General features: G+C 49.4%; 1 protein-coding gene across 1 annotated transcript in view; it reads left to right on the top strand.

Annotated features, from left to right (window-relative positions):
- ints4 (integrator complex subunit 4) overlaps positions 1 to 21,705 on the top strand; it is a 37,924-nt gene that overhangs the window by 13,676 nt on the left and 2,543 nt on the right. The window contains exons 7-22 of the mRNA XM_079514411.1: positions 1,608 to 1,658; positions 2,861 to 2,949; positions 3,127 to 3,247; positions 3,552 to 3,623; positions 3,745 to 3,919; positions 4,805 to 5,010; positions 5,616 to 5,758; positions 6,579 to 6,694; positions 7,456 to 7,589; positions 8,521 to 8,675; positions 9,124 to 9,217; positions 9,731 to 9,811; positions 10,392 to 10,522; positions 12,542 to 12,601; positions 14,398 to 14,557; positions 21,342 to 21,485. Of these exons, the coding sequence (XP_079370537.1) occupies positions 1,608 to 1,658; positions 2,861 to 2,949; positions 3,127 to 3,247; positions 3,552 to 3,623; positions 3,745 to 3,919; positions 4,805 to 5,010; positions 5,616 to 5,758; positions 6,579 to 6,694; positions 7,456 to 7,589; positions 8,521 to 8,675; positions 9,124 to 9,217; positions 9,731 to 9,811; positions 10,392 to 10,522; positions 12,542 to 12,601; positions 14,398 to 14,557; positions 21,342 to 21,485 (1,932 nt within the window). The remainder of the gene's footprint in view (positions 1 to 1,607; positions 1,659 to 2,860; positions 2,950 to 3,126; positions 3,248 to 3,551; positions 3,624 to 3,744; positions 3,920 to 4,804; positions 5,011 to 5,615; positions 5,759 to 6,578; positions 6,695 to 7,455; positions 7,590 to 8,520; positions 8,676 to 9,123; positions 9,218 to 9,730; positions 9,812 to 10,391; positions 10,523 to 12,541; positions 12,602 to 14,397; positions 14,558 to 21,341; positions 21,486 to 21,705) is intronic.

Genomic DNA, 21,705 nt, shown 5'->3' with positions numbered 1-21,705 from the left:
CATTAAGCAACTAGTCGACTAGATTTAATAGTCGACTAGTTTACTAGTCGACTATTAAATCCACTAGTCGACCATATTGGTACTAGTTGACTAGTTGATAAGAAAAACAAACAAAAAGTTTTTTTTCTTTTTTTTTCCTGATTTGGTAGGCCTCAAGATCAGGTAGATTATAGTTATAGTCACCATGTACACAGTTTTTCAATGTACAAATATTTATTCCCCCCCCAAAAAAAATTATTATTTTATTTTTTACATAATAGGTAGTTAAACAACTAGTCGACTAGTAAACTAGGCAACTAGTCAACTAGTAAAAATGACTAGAAGTGAATGCCCTAACGCACGCACGCACGCAATACGCATCTGCAAAATGCAGCTACTTGCTACTAGTCAAGAGATCTCTCCAAAGTCCAAACTACCAAGCTTCCATTCGCACTCAAATCATATTTACGTCTATCAGCTGCTCAGCATGCACCACGCGCTGCTGAATGTAACCCGACACTGCGACACCGAAGTGTTGGCGTGCTGGTGTCGTGACTTCGTGCGCACTGCTGCGCAGACAGTAAATAGCAGATCTGCAAGCTCACAGCGTGTCACGAATGCTATACGCGCTTGTGAGCTTGTATATCTCCCATTTGCTGCACGCAACACCATGCGCAACTATAGGTCTGTTGTGCTGGATTCTATTTCCCCCTGTTATTCTGACTTAACCGCCTGCCCGCCGCAAGCGAGGAACACGAGGGTGTAAATTAATAAACTAGCCGGGTTTGAGCGTTTGTATTCTTTAATCCATTTTTGATACGATCGTAATGCTAGCTGATGTTGCTACACAGTGGGACACTGTGGCCGCGGCCATTTTGAACATGTGCGCGCATCCACTTCCAGTCTAAGCCCACCATTCACAGCTCTGTATCGCAGAAACGACATTGAGGGGCCGTTTCTGGTGAATACAAGGGTTTTCAACGGCTGTAGCAGGCGGGCTGACACTCGCGGTCGCCTTTTTCCACCACCGACCGACATGTGTGTGGTCTCATGCCAACATCCGGGCATGAGACCACACATAGCAGTTTGTCATTGTAACATGCCATTACGGATATTTGGATCTTCAAAGTAAGTGTTACGCGCGATAAAACCTTGGCAGTACGCTATCGAGGGATTCATTAATGCTGGCGGTTAAAAGTAGCACAAATTTACCACTGAAGTTGGCAGCGTCCAAAAGATGAAAATACAGGAATAATGGAAGTCTAAATCGAAAGTTGATTACACCACGCAACAACGTTGTTGTTCTCAGCTGCAGGTGTTGTTTCTGTTGTTGTTCTCAGCTGCAGGTGTTGTTTCTGTTGTTGTTCTCAGCTGCAGGTGTTGTTTCTGTTGTTGTTCTCAGCTGCAGGTGTTGTTGTTTCTGTTGTTGTTCTCAGCTGCAGGTGTTGTTTCTGTTGTTGTTCTCAGCTGCAGGTGTTGTTGTTTCTGTTGTTGTTCTCAGCTGCAGGTGTTGTTTCTGTTGTTGTTCTCAGCTGCAGGTGTTGTTTCTGTTGTTGTTTTCAGCTGCAGGTGTTGTTGTTTCTGTTGTTGTTCTCAGCTGCAGGTGTTGTTTCTGTTGTTGTTTTCAGCTCCAGGTGCACGAGAGAGGAATGAAGATCAGTCAGATCGTCTATGAGCAGGTAACTGTAGTTCACTCCTTCACATACACACTGCTCTAACTGTCGTTCACTCCTTCACATGCACACTGCTCTAACTGTCGTTCACTCCTTCACATGCACACTGCTCTAACTGTAGTTCACTCCTTCACATACACACTGCTCTAACTGTAGTTCACTCCTTCACATACACACTGCTCTAACTGTAGTTCACTCCTTCACATACACACTGCTCTAACTGTAGTTCACTCCTTCACATACACACTGCTCTAACTGTAGTTCACTCCTTCACATACACACTGCTCTAACTGTAGTTCACTCCTTCACATACACACTGCTCTAACTGTAGTTCACTCCTTCACATACACACTGCTCTATACTTGTAGTTCACTCCTTCACATACACACTGCTCTATACTTGTAGTTCACTCCTTCACATACACACTGTCGCAGTCCCGCCCCCTACCATGGCCCAGGAAATGCATTCCCCGTTCATTTTCCTCATAGACATTTCAAAAGGTATTTATTTAAAGACTTTTTAAGCGTCGTACAAAGCCAACTCGAGTTGTGAGAAATCATGACAACAAACACAATTTTTGTTGTTTTTCTTCTTTGTAATTATTTGTTTGGTCCAAAATATTGTTTGTTGTCATGATTTGTCACACCTCGAATTGGCTTTGTACGATGCTTAGAAGGTCATTAAATAAATACTTTTTGAAATGTCTATGGGAAAAATGCATTGGGAATTATTTCCTGGGCCTGGTGTCGTCATGAAAGGGGGCGGGACTGCGGCGCTCTATACTGTTGGCCACTAAGCAGCTCCACTGGAGCAGTTGGGGGTTCAGTGCCTTGCTCAAGGGCACTTCAGCGGTCTTGGACGAGTGACGACCAATCACTTCCCGACCCAGATTTATTCCTGCCCTGAATTTCGGATTCAGCTGCCCTACCGAGCTAGTAGCTACCAGCTAAGCTAAAGTTTGAATAAGATTTTTAACCCATTTTGACCTGAGATCAGATTCTAAAAATGTCTTCTACATCCTGACAGTTTTCTGAAAAAGCTTTTTTTTTTTCAAAAATAGCAGACCTACAAGCTCGTGAGCTTGTAGATCTGCTATTTTCCAATAGCTAAAGCATAACATAATGCTAACACCAAAAGGGGTTCCCGTCTAGAATGGGTTAAATGAGAATGGTAACAAATTAATATAATGTGTGTGTGTGTCCGCGCAGGCCTGCAGGCTACTGAAGGATGACTATGAACAGGTGCGTTCCGCAGCAGTACAGATGGTGTGGGTGCTCAGCCAACTCTACCCAGAAAAGTAAGTCAACTAGTGACAGCTGAGCAGTTTTATTTGTAATGGCACAACGACGAGTCGATACAAAAATACGACGAGCCACTGGCTCATCGGGCCACTGGCCAACATGGATGTCGTCCATGTTGTCCCGCCTCTGCCGCGTGCTGATTGGTGCCTCGTTGTTATGCCCCGTCCATTCAGCATCGTGCCCATCCCATCGTCCAATGAGGAGATCCGTATGGTGGACGACTCTTTTGGGAAGATCAGTCACATGGTCAGTGACGGCTCCTGGATGGTCCGAGTGCAGGCGGCCAAGACTCTGGTGAGGAGACCGTTGAACGCGCGCGCATGCACGCACACACATTATTACTGGACTGGTACAGCTTTAGACAAATCCATGGAGGGGTGTCCTCTCGGTGCAGCCATAGCTGAGGTGTCACATTGAGTGCAGCTTGACACCTCAGCATTGATTGCCTACACCTGGCCTACAGGGCACCGCTCCACGGATTCGTCTATACTTGATTTAAAAAAAAAGAAGGTTAAACCAAGGTGTGTGTGTGTGTGTGTGTGTGCGTGTGTGACTGTGTGTGCGTGTGCATGCAATGCATGCGTGCGTGTGTGCGCAGGGCTCCATGCTGCAAGTCAGTCCTCATTTCCTGGAGCAGACCCTGGACAAGAAGCTGATGTCTGACCTCAGAGTGAGTACACACACACACACACACACACACACACACAATAACGTCAACGGGAGTCTATGGGTTAAACATCTCCACCCGGGACCGTTCGTTGGTTGTTTCTGAATCACGTGACTCTCCACAGAGGAAGCGCACGGCCCACGAGCGAGCCAAGGAGCTGTACACGTCGGGAGAGTTCTCGTCGGGCAGGAAGTGGGCCGACGACGCGCCCAAGGAGAGGGTGGACACCAACAACGTTAACCTGATGGCCTCGGGAGCCTGCGGAGCCTTCGTCCACGGCCTGGAGGACGAGATGTATGGTACGATATGTGTTTGTCTAAAGGCTCGTTCATACTCCAGTTTCAGATGTACGGTAAGATATGTTACGTCTAAAGGCCTGTTGATAGTCCAGTTTTAGATGTACGGTAAGATATGTTTCGTCTAAAGGCCTGTTGATAGTCCAGTTTTAGATGTACGGTAAGATATGTTACGTCTAAAGGCCTGTTGATAGTCCAGTTTTAGATGTACGGTAAGATATGTTTCGTCTAAAGGCCTGTTGATAGTCCAGTTTTAGATTTACGGTACGATATGTTCTGTCTAAAGGCCTGTTGATAGTCCAGTTTTAGATGTACGGTACGATATGTTCTGTCTAAAGGCCTGTTGATAGTCCAGTTTTAGATGTACGGTACGATATGTTCTGTCTAAAGGCCTGTTGATAGTCCAGTTTTAGATGTACGGTAAGATATGTTCTGTCTAAAGGCCCGTTGATAGTCCAGTTTTAGATGTATGGTGAGATATGTGTTTGTCTAAAGGCCTGTTGATAGTCCAGTTTTAGATGTATGGTGAGATATGTGTTTGTCTAAAGGCCTGTTGATAGTCCAGTTTTAGATGTATGGTGAGATATGTGTTTGTCTAAAGTCCTGTTGATAGTCCAGTTTTAGATGTATGGTGAGATATGTGTTTGTCTAAAGGCCCGTTCATATAGTCAGGGAATATTATCGGAATAATGGGAATACATTTCTTTCCAAGAATGTTCTTCACCAATGCGTTTGTAAGGGTGTCTACTAACATATCCCACATTGGTTTCTATTCAACCACACCCTAGGGGATTTTTCTTTGTTTTTTCTCGTAGAGGTCCGTATCGCGGCCGTAGAAGCCCTGTGCCTGCTGGCTTCATGTGTTTTTTGTGTATTTTTTTGGTGTAGAGGTCCGCATCGCGGCCGTAGAAGCCCTGTGCCTGCTGGCGCGCTCGTCGGCCGGCTTCGCCGAGAAATGCCTGGACTTCCTGGTGGACATGTTCAACGACGAGATCGATGAGGTCCGCCTGCAGTCGATCCACGCTCTGAGGGAGATCGCCACAAACATCACTCTACGAGAAGACCAACTGGACACTGTCCTGGCTGTGTTAGAGGTAAGAGAGCACACACACACACACACGTGCACACACACACACACACACACACACACCACACACACATTGAGAGAGGACCAACTGGATATAGTGCTGGCTGTGTTGGAGGTACACACACACGCACACATACACACACACACACACACACTGACCAATTGTCGTTTAATTGTCCTGCATTATGTTATGAAACACATCTTGATGACATCAAGATGTGTTTCACCATGTTAATGATCTTTTTCAGACCTCTAGCTCTAAGGTATATTAATGACATAGTAAAATGTTGAAAATTTGTGGAATGCCCCTTTAAACCATTTTGGGCGGGAACACCTTTTGGTGTTTTAAACATTATGTTATAATTTAGCTATTGAAAAATAGCAGATCTACAAGCTCATAGCGCGCCACCGAGTGGCGCGCTACGAGCTTGTAGGTCTGCTATTTTTGAAAAATCGTGAAAATATTTATTTCAGAAAACTGGAGGATTTAGAAGATTTTTTTTTTAATTTTGAGGTCAGGCCTAAATGTCTCTACACTCCAGGACTCGTCCCGGGACATTAGGAAAGCCCTAAATGAGCTCCCGTGTTAATAACAATGTCTCTACACTCCAGGACTCGTCCCGGGACATCAGGGAGGCCCTCCATGAGCTCCTGTGCTACACCAACGTCTCCACTAAAGAGTGCATCCAGCTGGCCCTGCTGGAGCTGCTCAAAAACCTCACCAAGTACCCCACCGACCGCAACTCTGTCTGGAAGTGAGTGTGTGTGTGTAGAGAGGTGTTCATTCTCGAGGTCGGCTGTACCTTGACTATAGCCTAGAAGAAGCCTTTCTAACCAAAGTGCTGAAGTATCAGCAGCTAGTGCAGACCATCTCACAGCTAGGCTACAGATGTAAACTTTTAGTTTTTATCTTTGGCAGCCTAGGGCATGTGCATAAGTTGGTTGTGAGGGGCTTACAAATGGCCGGCCTTTCCAAAAGGAGAGGAGTTAGCGAGGTACTGCTCAGTTTCAGCCATTATAGGAAGCCGCTCAATTTGGAGGAGGCGTTGTTTCCTTTATCCATGATTTATGTCTGCTGTCCTGTGTCCGACATGTCAGCTGTACTGTATGTAACGATGCTTTGCCGTCCATGCACGTTGTAACTGGCTGCTCTCCCACTGTCAAACTGCACTGGCAGTGTTTATGTCCTTTGTACAAGGTATTCCTGTACTTCTCATTATGTGGACATAAATAAACATTTCGTGTGTGTGTGTGTGTGTGTGTGTGTGTGTGTGTGTGTGTGTGTGTGTGTGTGTGTGTGTGTGTGTGTGTGTGTGTGTGTGTGTGTGTGTGTGTGTGTGTGTGTGTGTGTGTGTGTGTGTGTGTGTGTGTGTGTGTGTGTGTGTGTGTGTGTGTGTGTGTGTGTGTGCGTGCGTGCGTGCGTGCGTGCGTGCGTGCGTGCGTGCGCGCGTGCGTGCGCGCAGCCAATCAGGACTAGGTCGCTAGTGTTTAGAGTCGTCTTTAAGGTCGTCAGTAGTGGTGCGCAAAATGGCAAAAATTTGAGTATTTTCTTCCACCACTGTGACTGTTCTCCAGGTGCCTGAAGTTTGTGGGAGAGCGTCACCCCACCCTGGTCCTGCCTCTGGTCCCAGAGCTGCTCAGTACGCACCCCTACTTCGATACCCCCGAGCCTGACATGGACGACCCAGCCTGTATCCTATACACACTAACTAAACCGCTTATTTTTCACAGGCGCTAGCCCCTCCAATGCATGGCTTTTGAAGATTACGTCATATGGCAGCCAATTAAGTCTATGGGATTTGATTTATAATGATTGTTTAGAGCACTTCTGATTTAAATCGTTTTCCAGCCAAGTCTATAGACATAGGGCTCCATTTTCGTCACCGCTAAAATATTTCAAAATATAGTAAAAACAAACAAAAAATATTATACCAATTATATCAAGAAGTTTATGGATAAGGAGTATAGCATGGCGATAATAGGGCCCTTAGTCTATTTTCAGGTCTCTGGTTTACCCGAAGACCCCTCGTAGGGAGTCGCACTTTTTGATGACCGGTGGTATTGCATTGCATTCCACATTCTGGTGGCATAACGGTAAAGGGGCGGCTGTGGCTCAGGAGGTAGAGCAGGTCGTCCAATGATCCGTGGGTCGGCGGTTCGAATCCCGGCTCCTCCTGTCCACATGTCAAAAGTGTCCAGACGGTGTGACTGTGAGCTTACCACCGTTCGTGTGTGAATGTGGGAAGTGAGGACGCTGGCGTCGACTGTTGGCCGCTTCACCTCCCAATGTATGAATGAATGGACCATTGTAAAGCGCTTTGAGCACTTGGAAAAGCGCTATAAAAATGCAATCCAATATTATTATTAGGAATTCATCCCCATGTTTGTGCCCAATCTGGGGGGAATGAGATCATGTTGACCCGTCCTTGACTTGTGCCCTGTGGAATCCCAGACATTGCGGTGTTGGTGCTGGTGTTCAACGCAGCCAAGTCCTGTCCCACCATGCCCGCCCTGTTCTCTGACCACACCTTCAGGCACTACGCCTACCTCCGAGACAGCCTGAGTCACCTGGTACCCCCACTGAGGGTGAGGACGCACGCACGCACACACACACACACACACACACACACACATACCGTCTCACCTGGTACCCCCTCTGAGGGTGATAAAGGGCCATGAATGCTTAATCCTAAACCCGAAGCTGAATGTTTTCCCATTTGTTCAGTATGTTCAAATCAGAGTGTAGAGTAGGAGAGTAGCGACACGCTTTGATCTCGCCGCAAAACGGGTGCCTATGGGCTATAGTTCCAAACATTGCTCCTATGGCTGGAACTATCCCATTGAGATAGAACTATCTAAAATAAAGGAATTTAAGATCATTAAAGCTGGGCTTGTTGCTTGAGTCCAGTCAGTGCATTCTGCCATCTTCTGGTCCAGGACATTGTCACTCTTCGCAATGCTCTTCGCCAATAAAAGTCTATTGGACTGGCCCCGTGAAGTGAACGGAGTTGTCGCAACTCTCTCATCTAAATCAGGGGTTCTCAACGTTTTTGGCTGGGGACCCCCGGAAATGCTTTGGCCATGTCTTGCGACCCCCGCTCCGCCCCGCTCTTTGTAAAGCCACCCCCCCCTTCCGTTCCGGAAAAAAAACAGACATATTTTTGCTTGCTTATGTTCTCGTTTCGATAAAATCGCTCGATGATCCCTCGCGTTCATATTTTGAACGAGAGGCAGGTCAGAGGTCAGAAATGAAGAGCTTAGTATATCCATCTGATCAAAACCACGGAGAGCTCCCTAGATTAGGGAGATACGAGGGATTCTTTCTGCAACGGTAAACAGGGAAGTGACTGGGACTGCGGATGAACGAAGAGCGAAGAGTATGGTGGCATTTGGAGGCCAACTAAAAAAGAAGAAGAAAGAAATTCAGAATATTCTTCTCTCGTTTGATATCTTTGAAAATGCGCTGGTTCAAATGCTCAGCAGTGATTCGTCGTGTCGTCTCTCCTTCCTCCTGCAGTTACCGGGCAGACAGCAGGTGTGTGGTTTAGACTCTGTGGACGCCAGCGGAGTGGAGTCGGCCCAGCTTTTCCTCCAGCAGAGCCTGAACCGGGTCAGCACCATCCAAAACCTGGAGGCGCCCGGAGCACAGGAGCTGCTGGACTTCACCATACGGTACGCATGCACACACACACATGCGTGTGCACACACACACACACACACACACACACACACACACACACACACACAAAGGCAGACATTCTTTTCCTATTCTCATTTCTTCATGGTGTGTTTTTTTATTTTTTTATACATTTGTCTTCAGTTAAATTAAATACATTTTCTTCCTTTCTTTCTGCCAGACAGCGACGATATTAAATGATAGTCTGATAAGACTCTAAGGGCAGTATTATGTGTGTCTTAAGTACCAGGTCTTATTACTTAACTTAAGACCTGGAGGCGTGGTCAATGCTGTTTGGCCACTCAGAATAGCCAAATGGAATTGATCACGCCTCCAGGTCTTAAGTTAAGTAATAAGACCTGGTACTTAAGACACGCATAATACTGCCCTAAGAGTCTTATCACAATGGATAACGTGATGTCTGTCTGTCTGTCTGTCTGTCAGGGACCTCCAGAGGCTTGGGGAGCTGCAGACGGAGCTGGCCGGAGCGGCTGACTTCTGTGCAACCTACCTCCGCTGTCAGCTGCTGCTAATGAAGGTTTGATTTGGCTCATTTCGATTTTGCACAGAGTACATACCTGTATTGCGCCGAATATAAGACGACTCTGGCTCAAGTTGCCATGTATTGCTATACTTCAATATATTTTGGATGAGAAATATATATTTTTTATGGAATATTTTACATTGGGTAAAATATACCGTGTTTAGTGATGGTTTGACAAAAATGATGTTTAGGGTTAAATAAATGTACACATAGTTTATTTAATGTTATCTTATATATTTATGTTTCTTGTCGTGTGGTCAGGCTGTGGGACATGGTTTAATGTTCTAGGGTTAAAAATGGAACTGGTTTATTTAACGTTATCTTATATCTTTTTCATCCTGTGTTCAGGCCTTACAAGAGAGGCTGTGGAACTTGTTTAATGTTTTTCGTCCTGTGTTCAGGCCTTACAAGAGAGGCTGTGGAACATGTTTAATGTTTTTCGTCCTGTGTTCAGGCCTTACAAGAGAGGCTGTGGAACATGTTTAATGTTTTTCGTCCTGTGTTCAGGCCTTACAAGAGAGGCTGTGGAACATGGCCGTCCCTCTCTGCCTCAAGCGGAACGCCACATCCACGACAGCAGCACGGCAGGTCAGAGCAGCACAGTAGTGCTTCTTTTACTTTAAGTTTAGGCATGTTATATCGTAAACACTTATGTTACTTTAAGTTTAGGCATGTAACCATTTATCGTAAACCCATTTAACACTTTGACTGCCCACGTTAGTTGGAAATCAATACATTGCTGTGCCCAGCTATTGCAGCCTTAGGAGCCTTTTTCAAGGGAAAAGAATACCCTAATACCATGCGGGAGGTTCGCCGATCACCCCAGGCATGAATTATTTTAGTGCGACTAGCGACGGGACCGCGAAGATTTCGGCTACTGTTTTTTTTATCTGCGAAATCTGCTGGGCACTCTGTCTTTATTCTGAAATAATCCATGGGCATCTGTCCAAATATCTTCAGCCGGCGACCCCCATATGAGAAGATTTTAGAATAGATTTTAAAAAGACTCACAACAATGCGCCGCATCGTGACGAGCTGTGAGCTTTTAGATTGTCTAATTATGTTGGGGTCGTATATATACCTCCATTTCTGTAGCATTGTGAGCATTTTAGTGAATACGTCTTTGTATCAACTGTGTGTGTGTGTGCACGTATGTGTGCATGTGTAGATCCTGGAGGAGACATATAAACTAGAGTTTATGTACGGCGGGTTGGAGAGCCGACAGGTGGCAACGATCCATCACGTTCGTCTCCAGGCCAAGGCGCTGCAGCTGATCCTTAACGCACGCACCAGACGAGGGTTGGTATTCAGTACTGTATGATCGTTACTGTACGCACCAGACGAGGGTTGGTATTCAGTACTGTATGATCGTTACTGTACGCACCAGACGAGGGTTGGTATTCAGTACTGTATGATCGTTACTGTACGCACCAGACGAGGGTTGGTATTCAGTACTGTATGATCGTTACTGTACGCACCAGACGAGGGTTGGTATTCAGTACTGTATGATGCTTACTGTACGCACCAGACGAGGGTTGGTATTCAGTACTGTATGATGCTTACTGTACGCACCAGAAGAGGGTTGGTATTCAGTACTGTATGATCCTTACTGTACGCACCAGACGAGGGTTGGTATTCAGTACTGTATGATGCTTACTGTACGCACCAGACGAGGGTTGGTATTCAGTACTGTATGATCCTTACTGTACGCACCAGACGAGGGTTGGTATTCAGTACTGTATGATCCTTACTGTACGCACCAGACGAGGGTTGGTATTCAGTACTGTATGATGCTTACTGTACGCACCAGACGAGGGTTGGTATTCAGTACTGTATGATGCTTACTGTACGCACCAGACGAGGGTTGGTATTCAGTACTGTATGATCATTACTGTACGCACCAGACGAGGGTTGGTATTCAGTACTGTATGATGCTTACTGTACGCACCAGACGAGGGTTGGTATTCAGTACTGTATGATCCTTACTGTACGCACCAGACGAGGGTTGGTATTCAGTACTGTATGATCATTACTGTACGCACCAGACGAGGGTTGGTATTCAGTACTGTATGATGCTTACTGTACGCACCAGACGAGGGTTGGTATTCAGTACTGTATGATGCTTACTGTACGCACCAGACGAGGGTTGGTATTCAGTACTGTATGATCCTTACTGTACGCACCAGACGAGGGTTGGTATTCAGTACTGTATGATCCTTACTGTACGCACCAGACGAGGGTTGGTATTCAGTACTGTATGATCCTTACTGTACGCACCAGAAGAGGGTTGGTATTCAGTACTGTATGATCCTTACTGTACGCACCAGACGAGGGTTGGTATTCAGTACTGTATGATGCTTACTGTACGCACCAGACGAGGGTTGGTATTCAGTACTGTATGATCCTTACTGTACGCACCAGACGAGGGTTGGTATTCAGTACTGTATGATGCTTACTGTACGCACCAGACGAGGGTTGGTATTCAGTACTGTATGATGCTTACTGTACGCACCAGACGAGGGTTGGTATTCAGTACTGTATGATCCTTACTGTACACACCAGAAGAGGGTTGGTATTCAGTACTGTATGATCCTTACTGTACGCACCAGACGAGGGTTGGTATTCAGTACTGTATGATCCTTACTGTACGCACCAGACGAGGGTTGGTATTCAGTACTGTATGATCCTTACTGTACGCACCAGAAGAGGGTTGGTATTCAGTACTGTATGATCCTTACTGTACGCACCAGACGAGGGTTGGTATTCAGTACTGTATGATCCTTACTGTACGCACCAGACGAGGGTTGGTATTCAGTACTGTATGATCCTTACTGTACACACCAGAAGAGGGTTGGTATTCAGTACTGTATGATCCTTACTGTACGCACCAGAAGAGGGTTGGTATTCAGTACTGTATGATCCTTACTGTACGCACCAGACGAGGTTTGGTATTCAGTACTGTATGATGCTTACTGTACGCACCAGAAGAGGGTTGGTAACTTGGTATTCAGTAGACTCAGGCGTACACACATCTTACTCACTCTCTCCCCTACGAATGTGCTACTTGGTGATGCATTGGCCAGCGTAATAAGCTGATAATGCGTCAATTTGTGTCCCAACATGTTTTGGCTTAGATCTAACATATTATGGGCACTGTACATTGACGAGTTTATAAAAAAAAATTTTCTGAAACACACACACACACACACAAAAAAACTACAAATGAAGATTTACATTTGTTTCTCTAAATGAGCGTTACTGGGGAAGGTCACGTGAATCTGATCCTGAATGATCGTCATGCTTGTGTCTTTTCTCCAGGATGGACCCTCTCATCAGCAGCTGTGAGAGGTTTATGCAGGACGTGGAGTCTTTTCAAAGGTAACGTCTCTCTCAAGTTGGAGCTCTTCTGGCTCCAAAACTATAAATGGTAAATGGTGCATTTATATAGCGCCTTTTATCCAAGGCGCTTTACATTGATTGTGCATTCATTTACATTCACCCATTCATACACCGATGGCGGAGGAAACCATATTTTTTTTTATATATATATTTTATCCCACGATTTTGCAACCCATTTTTTCACCCAGTGTCAATTATCTAATGTAATCCTGGGCGCTACACTTCCTCTGCCAACCTGGGGGGGGGGGGGGGCAGCGGACTGACCTCATGCTTCCTTCTATGCATGAGGAGTCCAAGCTGCTTCTTTTCACCTGATGGAGGGGGATTTCCCCGGCCAGACGTAGCGCGTGGAAGGAACACATTATTCAGACCAGTTCCTTTCCCCTCCATCAGGCGCCCCGTTTTAGAGACCAGGATTACTGCATGTTTTTTGTGAGGGTACTACCTACCCTAGGGGAGGAAACCATTCAAGGAACCAACCTGCACATCGGGAGCAATTAGGGGTTCAGAGTCTCGCTCAAGGACACTTGGACACTAACTTCCAAACTATGGAATGAACTTCCCATTGCAATCAGAACTGCGGACTCACTCCCAATCTTCCGCCGTAGTGTGAAAACCTGTAGCCCAGGGGTGCCCAAAAGGTAGATCGCGATCTACCAGTAGATCACAAAGGCTGTGCAGGTAGATCACATGACATGCCCCTAAAGAGTATTTCATTTAAATATATTGAAGAAAAAAAACGATAAAAAATGTCTCCCCCTCTATTTCCCATTCCAAGTGCATTTGTCTTATACTGTACAGAATGTAACACAAACTCTACTATTCCGAAGCCCCCTCAGGTACATATTTAAACTATTTTCAGCAATGGTATAATAATTGATTTGTGGGTAGATCTTGCCGAGCTGGTCATTTTGAAAGTAGCTCTCAAGTCAAAACGTGTGGGCACCCCTGCTGTAGCCCGTAGCACTTGCCCTATAGCCTCGACGACCTTACAGGCCTACTGTATGCAAAGGCTCAACTCCTGTCATTTAGATACTGTAGCATTGCATGTAGACATAGAACTCTAGCCCATTTTGGGCGGGAACCCCTTTTGGTGTTAGCATTATGTTATGCTTTAGCTATTGAAAAATAGCAGATCTACAAGCTCATAGCCCGGCACCGAGTGCCGCGCTATGAACTTGTAGGTCTGCTATTTTTGAAAAATCAAAGAACGACTGACATAGAAACATAGCTTTTTCAGAAAACTGTCAGGATTTAGAAGACATTTTTAGAATCTGATCTCAGGTCAAAATGGGCTAGTCTATAGTGTATACTCATAGCTTCACTGTGTAGATATTCTACTGTTAGACGGATGTTAGGTTCCTTGTATTTGATCTATTATCACCATGCGGTGTTCTTGCTTACCGTAAATCGCTCTGGATTAACACATTTTGACCTGAGATCAGATTCTAAAAATGTCTTCTACATCCTGACAGTTTTCTGAAAAAGCTATGTTTCTATGTCAGTCGTTCTTCGATTTTTCAAAAATAGCAGACCTACAAGCTCGTAGCGCGCCACTCGGTGGCGCGCTATGAGCTTTTTTTCAATAGCTAAAGCATAACGTAATGCTAACACCAAAAGGGGTTCCCGCCCAGAATGGGTTAAAGCGTCTGCTAAATGCCTAAATTGTAAATCCTATGGCCAATACTTTTTTACACTGGGCTAGTTGAGAGCTGTTCTGTTTCCCATTGTCCAACCAGACGTGCTGTTGTCCCCACGGTCTCTCCACCCTGCAGGTCCTTTGTGACGGAGCTGCCCCACCTCCAGGACAGCTTTGTGGAGAAGCTGTTGGAGGTGCTGCCCCGCCTGTCGTCCAGTAAGCCCGTGGAGCAGGTCAAGATCCTCCAGACCACGCTGAGACAGAGCGGTCTGCTCCACCTGCAGCTGCCCCAGCAGGTCAGTTACTGAGGTCTGATGCCCCAGCAGGTCAGTTACTGAGGTCTGATGCCCCAGCAGGTCAGTTACTGAGGTCTGCTGCACCTGCAGTTGCCCCAGCAGGTCAGTTACTGAGGTCTGATGCCCCAGCAGGTCAGTTACTGAGGTCTGCCGCGCCTGCAGCTGCCCCAGCAGGTCAGTTACTGAGGTCTGATGCCCCAGCAGGTCAGTTACTGAGGTCTGATGCCCCAGCAGGTCAGTTACTGAGGTCTGCCAAATGCACAGTCTGCCATTCATTTCCAATGAGAGCCGGCAACATGAAGCTGTACGAAGCAAATCTGACGTTTGTAGCTGCTGTCCTAATGCCAGCAGATCCAGATCCTTTAGTTTACACTGTGTCCTAATGCATTGCCAAAAGATCCAGTGTAGTTTACAGACTGTGTCCTAATGCCAACAGATCCAGTGTAGTTCACACTGTGTCCTAATGCCAACAGATCCAGTGTAGTTTACACTGTGTCCTCCTAATGCCAACAGATCCAGTGTAGTTCTATTTCGTCCCTGCTGACCGCCAGAGGCGGTGCTTAAGCACTGAATACGTCCCTTCGCGCATGCGCAGTCGAGTATTTTATACCAACAATGTCAATTTTGACCCCGTGATGACCCGGAGTCGTCTATATCTTCCGGCAGTCACCAGGGGCTCAGTCCCTAATTTCTTCTCGCTCGCGCAAGTTCGACAAAGTTCTACAGCAGAATTGAACTGCACTATTACAGAACTATTTCTAGGTCGCTAGTAGTTTCGTGACCATTAGATTGGTCGGAGTAGCGACGCGTGTTCGCCCTCCAGGAACTGTGACCTAATACTACGTTTTCGAGTGGAGCTTGACTTCACACTTCTTCTTTTCACCGTGGGAACAAAGGTAAGCAAACAACCTCTGTTTAGCATAGGCTGCGTGCGCGCCGCTTCCCTGCCATACACACGGTTGCGTGCTATGAACGGTGACCTGAGCGTCCCGTTCAGCACAGGTTAAAGCTGAACGGATAGTCGTTCCTCTTTGCTAGCTTACGATGTTCAACCTCTGATTCCCATGAATGCTATGCTGCAGTGTTAGTGACGGCTAGCGTTAGCGCGGCCCGCTCCCAACACTGTGACACAATCGTCAGTCGACGCTATTTGTTTATTTTTCTGTTTATTAGCCCGTGTCTGCGACGCGACACGCTCCAGCACGGTGCAACTCAGTTTGACACTCATTCTGTGTAGTGTACTTACTTAATACTTACTTTCTATATTAGACCATAGCCGTTTTTGTTTCTCGCCACGGCGTAACCTCGAGGTTACTTCCGTAACCAAGGTTCTTATAATTTAACTTGACTGATTCAGTCCGCACTTGTTTTCAATAGTGCACTTTAATTTCGGCTTACCCAGACTGGTTGCCCCTTTATAGGTTATTGTTTCTTATATATATATATATATATATACAACCTTCTAGTGCATTTACAGTACTAGCCTCTGTTAGCCTCTGTTTTAGCTGGCATAGGCGGCGTGCGCGCCCCCTCCCCCAGCTTAAGCGGCCTACAGCACAGCCAACAAGCCTCTGCTGGCACAGGCAGCGTCCGCGCTCCCTCCCTCCAGCATACGGCTCCACCCCTAGCGACCAGTAGCGTCCGCGCCCTGGGCTAGATACGACTGGTGCGGGTTACCATGGATGAATCCCACCACCACCTCTGCACCTCCTGCCAGGCTCCTCTGCGGCCAGAGGATGGGCATGACCTCTGCCCTGGGTGCCTTGGCCCCCAACATCTGAGGGAGGCACTCGGTGACAACCCGTGCATGAACTGCACCATCATGCCCCGGGAGGTGAGGGCAGCCAGATTGGCACAGGTGGAAATGGCCGAAGGCGAGCTCCCCCCATCGGGCCGGCTGCCTCGACGCCAGACCAGGGCTACCAAGCGTCAGTCCACCACACTTGCTACCTCGACCCTCGCTTCCAAGAGAAGGGCGGGGCCTGACCATAGGTTATCATCCAAGGTCGACCAGCTGTCTGCCGACCTGGCCCGAATGAGGGCCATACTCATGGCCCGTCAGCCCGAGATTCCTCCGGAGGACGCAGAAGTACCTACTCCTCCGATGCCACACCTGGTCCCTGAGGATCGGGACCATGACACTCTGTCCCTGGCGGCTTCAGCCACTGACTTCCACGACAATGAGGTGGATGGGACAGATGGGGCTTCCGAGGCCTCGGCGCATGGCTCTTACTCGTCAGCCCAGACCTGCCTGACTGAGACGGGGGACAGCTCCATGAGAGCCGTCCTGTACTTGGCTCTTGAACGTCAGGGCCTGGCTGGACCGCAGCAGGCGGGGTCAGCCCCGTCAAGCCGCTTCTTCAAGCACAAGCCAGCCCCCACTAACTTCACCGTTCCTCACTCAGAGGACTTTCTGAAGGAGCTACATACATGCTGGAGAGACTCAAAGGCTTGCTCTCGTCTCTCTAATGATGGGCGTACTCTTGCGGCCATGGACGACGCGGAAGGAGTCGGCCTGCATCGCATGCCGGCTGTAGAGCCTTGTATTGCATCCCTAGTCATCGACTCCGACGAGGTGCTAGGGCAGGATGCCAGGTGCCCCCGACCCCAGTGCAGGAACACCGACGACCTCCTCATAAGGGCTTATGACGCAGGAGCCCGTGCCGGGAGGATCTCTAACTCCCTGTCACACCTCATGCTTGCCCTCTCGGCTTCTCTGCAGGCGGACAACGAAAGTGCAGAGCCCGCAGAGCTCGCAGACTCCAACACCCTCTGTGACGCATCACTGGAGGCATTCGGCCTCATGTCACGAGAGCTTGGACGGATGATGTCCACCCTGGTTCAGGCGCGGCGCCAAGTCTGGCTCTCGCAGGCCAACCTGACCGAGAAAACCAGGGCAACCCTGCGTGGTCTCCCAGTGGTGCCGGGAACGATATTTGGCCCAGCTGCGCGGGAAGCGCTAGACCGCACAATCCGGGCCAGGGAGGACAAGGAGCAGCTGTCAAGCCTACGGCGACAGCGCATGCCTCCCCCAGATGGGCCTCCTAACAGGAGCAGAGGCCCCTCGGCCGCCACCCGAGCTCGCCTGCCACAGGCCCCCACCGGGGGCCAGCGCACGGCTCAGCGTACCGAACAGAGGCAGGGCCATAACTCTGGCCGGTCCTCCGTTAGGCAGTTTCGAGCCCCGGGCCGTGGCGGACCCCCCCCAGGGCCCCTAGGGGCCGGGGGGGCAGACGCTGAGACCACGGGGCCGGCCGTCGGATACTTTACACCTCAGCAGCTCAGGTACTGGGCTGCTCAAGCTTCGGACCCGTGGGTGGTTGCCACCTTAACCCACGGGTACAAGCTCCAGTTCCGACGCCGGCCCCCCACAGCCGGCCGGGTCAGAATGACCACCATAGCCGACCCGGCAAAGGCCCTTGCCCTAGACCAGGAGCTGTAGACAGTAGAGGCAGTAGAGGCAGTAGACCCCCGGGAGCACCCCAGGGGGTTCTACTCGACATACTTTCTAGTGGGAAAAAAGACAGGCGGGCTTCGTCCCGTCTTAGACCTAAGGGTACTGAACACATTTATGAAGGTCATTCCGTTCCATATGCTGACCACAATAGAAGTCCTGCAATCCATCGCCCACGGGGAATGGTTCACATCAGTGGACCTAGAGGACGCATACTTTCATGTCCCCATTGCTCGGCAACACCGCCAGTTCCTGCGGTTTGCCTATCGAGACCGCCACTGGCAGTTCAGAGTCCTGCCGTTCGGGCTCTCCCTCTCCCCGAGAGTATTCACAAGGTGTGTGGCAGCGGCGCTGGCGCCTCTCCAGTCGCAGGGCGTCAAGATCCTCCCATATCTCGACGACTGGCTGATTTGCGCGCCATCCCAGGCGCAGGTAGCCGAGGACACAGCACGTCTCCTGTCCCACGCAGCCCGGCTGGGTCTCAAGGTAAATGCGGAAAAGAGTTGCCTGACCCCATCCCAAACCACAACGTTTATTGGTCTGGCTTTACACACCATAACGATGAAAGCATGTCCGTCCTCCCGCCGGGTGGACGACATCTTAAAGTTTCTTCCCATGTTTCGGAGAGGCAGTCGGCTGTCGTTTGTCACATTCCTCTGCCTCTTGGGAAAACTGACGTCCGTGGTGGCCGTTGTCCCCCTGGGTTTGCTGCGGTTGCGCCCCCTGCAGAGGTGGCTGAACAGCTTTCATTTGGATGCCGAGCGGCACAGACACAGGAAAATAACAGTGTCACGACAGTGTCTACTCGCCCTAGCCCCATGGAGAGACAGGGCGTACCTGTCGAGGGGGGTCCCTATGCGGTCCATTCCCTCTCGCAGGGAGATCGTCACCACCGACGCCTGCCCCCTGGGCTGGGGTGCGGTGTGGCAGAGCAGGACAGCTCGCGACCAGTGGTCTGCGGAAGACCGCCTAGACCACATAAACGTGCTGGAGCTGCGGGCGGTGCACCTGGCCCTACAACACTTCCTGCCATATCTGAGAGGCAGGCACATCCTCATACGGTCAGACAACACATCAACCGTATACCACATCAACCATCAGGGCGGAACCAAGTCTGCACGACTGCTAGAGGTGTCCACAGACCTGCTGACGTGGGCGGCCCCCCGTCTCACCAGCCTACGGGCGGTGCACATACCAGGGGAGCGGAACCACCTTGCGGACTTCCTCTCCCGCCAGAAGCCCCCGTCAGGGGAATGGCGCCTCCATCCGGATGTGGTGCACACCATCTGGGCCCGCTTCGGGAGAGCACAGGTGGACCTCCTCGCCTCAGAGGAGTCAACCCACTGCCCCCGCTGGTTCTCCCTAGTGGAAACCGACAGTCCTCTGGGCCTGGACGCACTGTCGCACCCTTGGCCACAAGAGCTGCTATATGCATTCCCACCACTTCCTCTGGTACGCATGATCCTCCAGAGGGTCGTTCAGGAGGGTCACACCATCCTGCTGGTGGCCCCCTTTTGGCCAGGGAGGACATGGTTCCCCCTGCTCCACAGCCTCTGCCACGGAGCGCCTTGGCGCCTTCCCGACAGGAGGGACCTATTGTCACAGCTGGGAGGCCGGATCTGGCACCCATGCCCACAACGCCTCCAGCTGTGCGTCTGGCTGCTCAGGGGCCGGAGCCACCGCTGAGCAGCCCGGTGAGGCACACAATACTGAACGCCAGAGCGCCGTCCACCAGGCTACAGTATGACAACAGGTGGAAGCTGTTTTCCAGCTGGTGCAGGGATCTGGGCGAAGACCCAGTACACTGCCCAGTACCCACGATCCTGGAGTTCCTGCAATCCCTACTAGGTAAGGGCCGATCTCCCTCTACCTTGAAAGTTTACGTGGCAGCAATATCCTGCCGCCACGTTACAATTAAGGACCGCACGGTAGGGAGCCACAACCTGGTGTCCCTCTTCCTGAGAGGTGCTCAGAGGTTGCATCCCCCGAGAGCTCCGAGAGCTCCGTCATGGGACCTTAACCGGGTATTGGACGCCCTGTGCGGGCCTCCCTTCGAACCCCTGGCACAGGCGGAGTTGAAGTGGGCGTCGTGCAAGACATCTTTCCTCCTGGCCATTACATCGGCAAAGCGCGTCAGTGAGCTGCACGCCCTGTCAGTCAGTGAGACATGTCTGAGGTGGAACGCAGACGGCTCAGGGGTCACGCTGTGGCCAAACATAGCATTCCTCCCAAAGGTGCTGTCGCAGCCTCACCTCAACCAGCCTATCAGGCTGGCCCGATTTAACCCCCCACCTGGGGAGGTTACAGACAAACTGGAGCTGTTGTGCCCAGTCCGGGCCCTGAGAGCCTACATTGGTGCTACTGCACGCATCAGGCGGGCAGAGCAGCTATTCCTCTGCCATAATGGTGTGAACAAAGGCGGCGCTCTCTCAAAGCAGCGCCTGTCCCACTGGATTGTGGACACAATCAGCCACGCCTATGAGGTAAGTAACCTTCCCGTACCATCGGGTGTACGGTGCCACTCTACAAGGAGCATTTCCACATCATGGGCTGCCATGAGAGGGGTGCCCTTGGAGGACATTTGTGCCGCCGCCTCATGGGCTTCGGCAGGCACTTTCTCAAGGTACTACAGGGTGAATGTTGCCACTCCACACCCATTGGACGTGGTCCTCTTCCCCGAATCCTCCGGTTCTACTCTTTGAGGTTTGTAATCAGGATTCCTCGTGACTTTGCTGGTATAAGTCATTCAGTGCTTAAGCACCGCCTCTGGCGGTCAGCAGGGACGAAATAGAACGTAAGTTACGTATGTAACTATGGTTCTATGAGTCCCGAATGACCGCCAGAGCACTCTTGTCACTCAGAATCCTCGTGTGCTCGCGAGAAGATTCTGTAGGGACTGAGCCCCTGGTGACTGCCGGAAGATATAGACGACTCCGGGTCATCACGGGGTCAAAATTGACATTGTTGGTATAAAATACTCGACTGCGCATGCGCGAAGGGACGTATTCAGTGCTTAAGCACCGCCTCTGGCGGTCATTCGGGACTCATAGAACCATAGTTACATACGTAACTTACGTTCACACTGTGTCCTAATGCCAACAGATCCAGTGTAGTTTACAGACTGTGCCCTAATGCCAACAGATCCAGTGTAGTTTACAGACTGTGTCCTAATGCCAACAGATCCAGTGTAGTTTACACTGTGTCCTAATGCCAACAGATCCAGTGTAGTTTACACTGTGTCCTAATGCCAACAGATCCAGTGTAGTTTACACTGTGTCCTAATGCCAACAGATCCAGTGTAGTTTACAGACTGTGTCCTAATGCCAACAGATCCAGCGGGCGACGGCGACCATCATCGAGCCAACGGGGGAGTCTGACAACCCCCTGAAGTTCATCAGTGGCCTGGTGGTGGCGCTAGACATCGACGCAACGCTGGAACACATGCAGGACCCGCAGAACACTGTTAAAGTCCAGGTAGGTTAATTAACCCTTTAATAAACCCCTGCAGAACACTGTTAAAGTCCAGGTCAGTCTGGACATGAAGTTATCAACCCGTTATAACCGGTAACAAGCAATTAGTCTTTTTTTTTTTATATAGTTGTATTGTGTGTGTGTGTGTGTGTGTGTGTGTGTGTGTGTGTGTGTGTGTGTGTGTGTGTGTGTGTGTGTGTGTGTGTGTGTGTGTGTGTGTGTG

Source organism: Electrona antarctica (genome assembly GCF_951216825.1).
Source record: "Electrona antarctica genome assembly, chromosome: 11".
Classification (NCBI taxonomy): Eukaryota; Metazoa; Chordata; class Actinopteri; order Myctophiformes; family Myctophidae; genus Electrona; species Electrona antarctica.
This window is presented reverse-complemented; position numbering and strand designations above follow the sequence as displayed.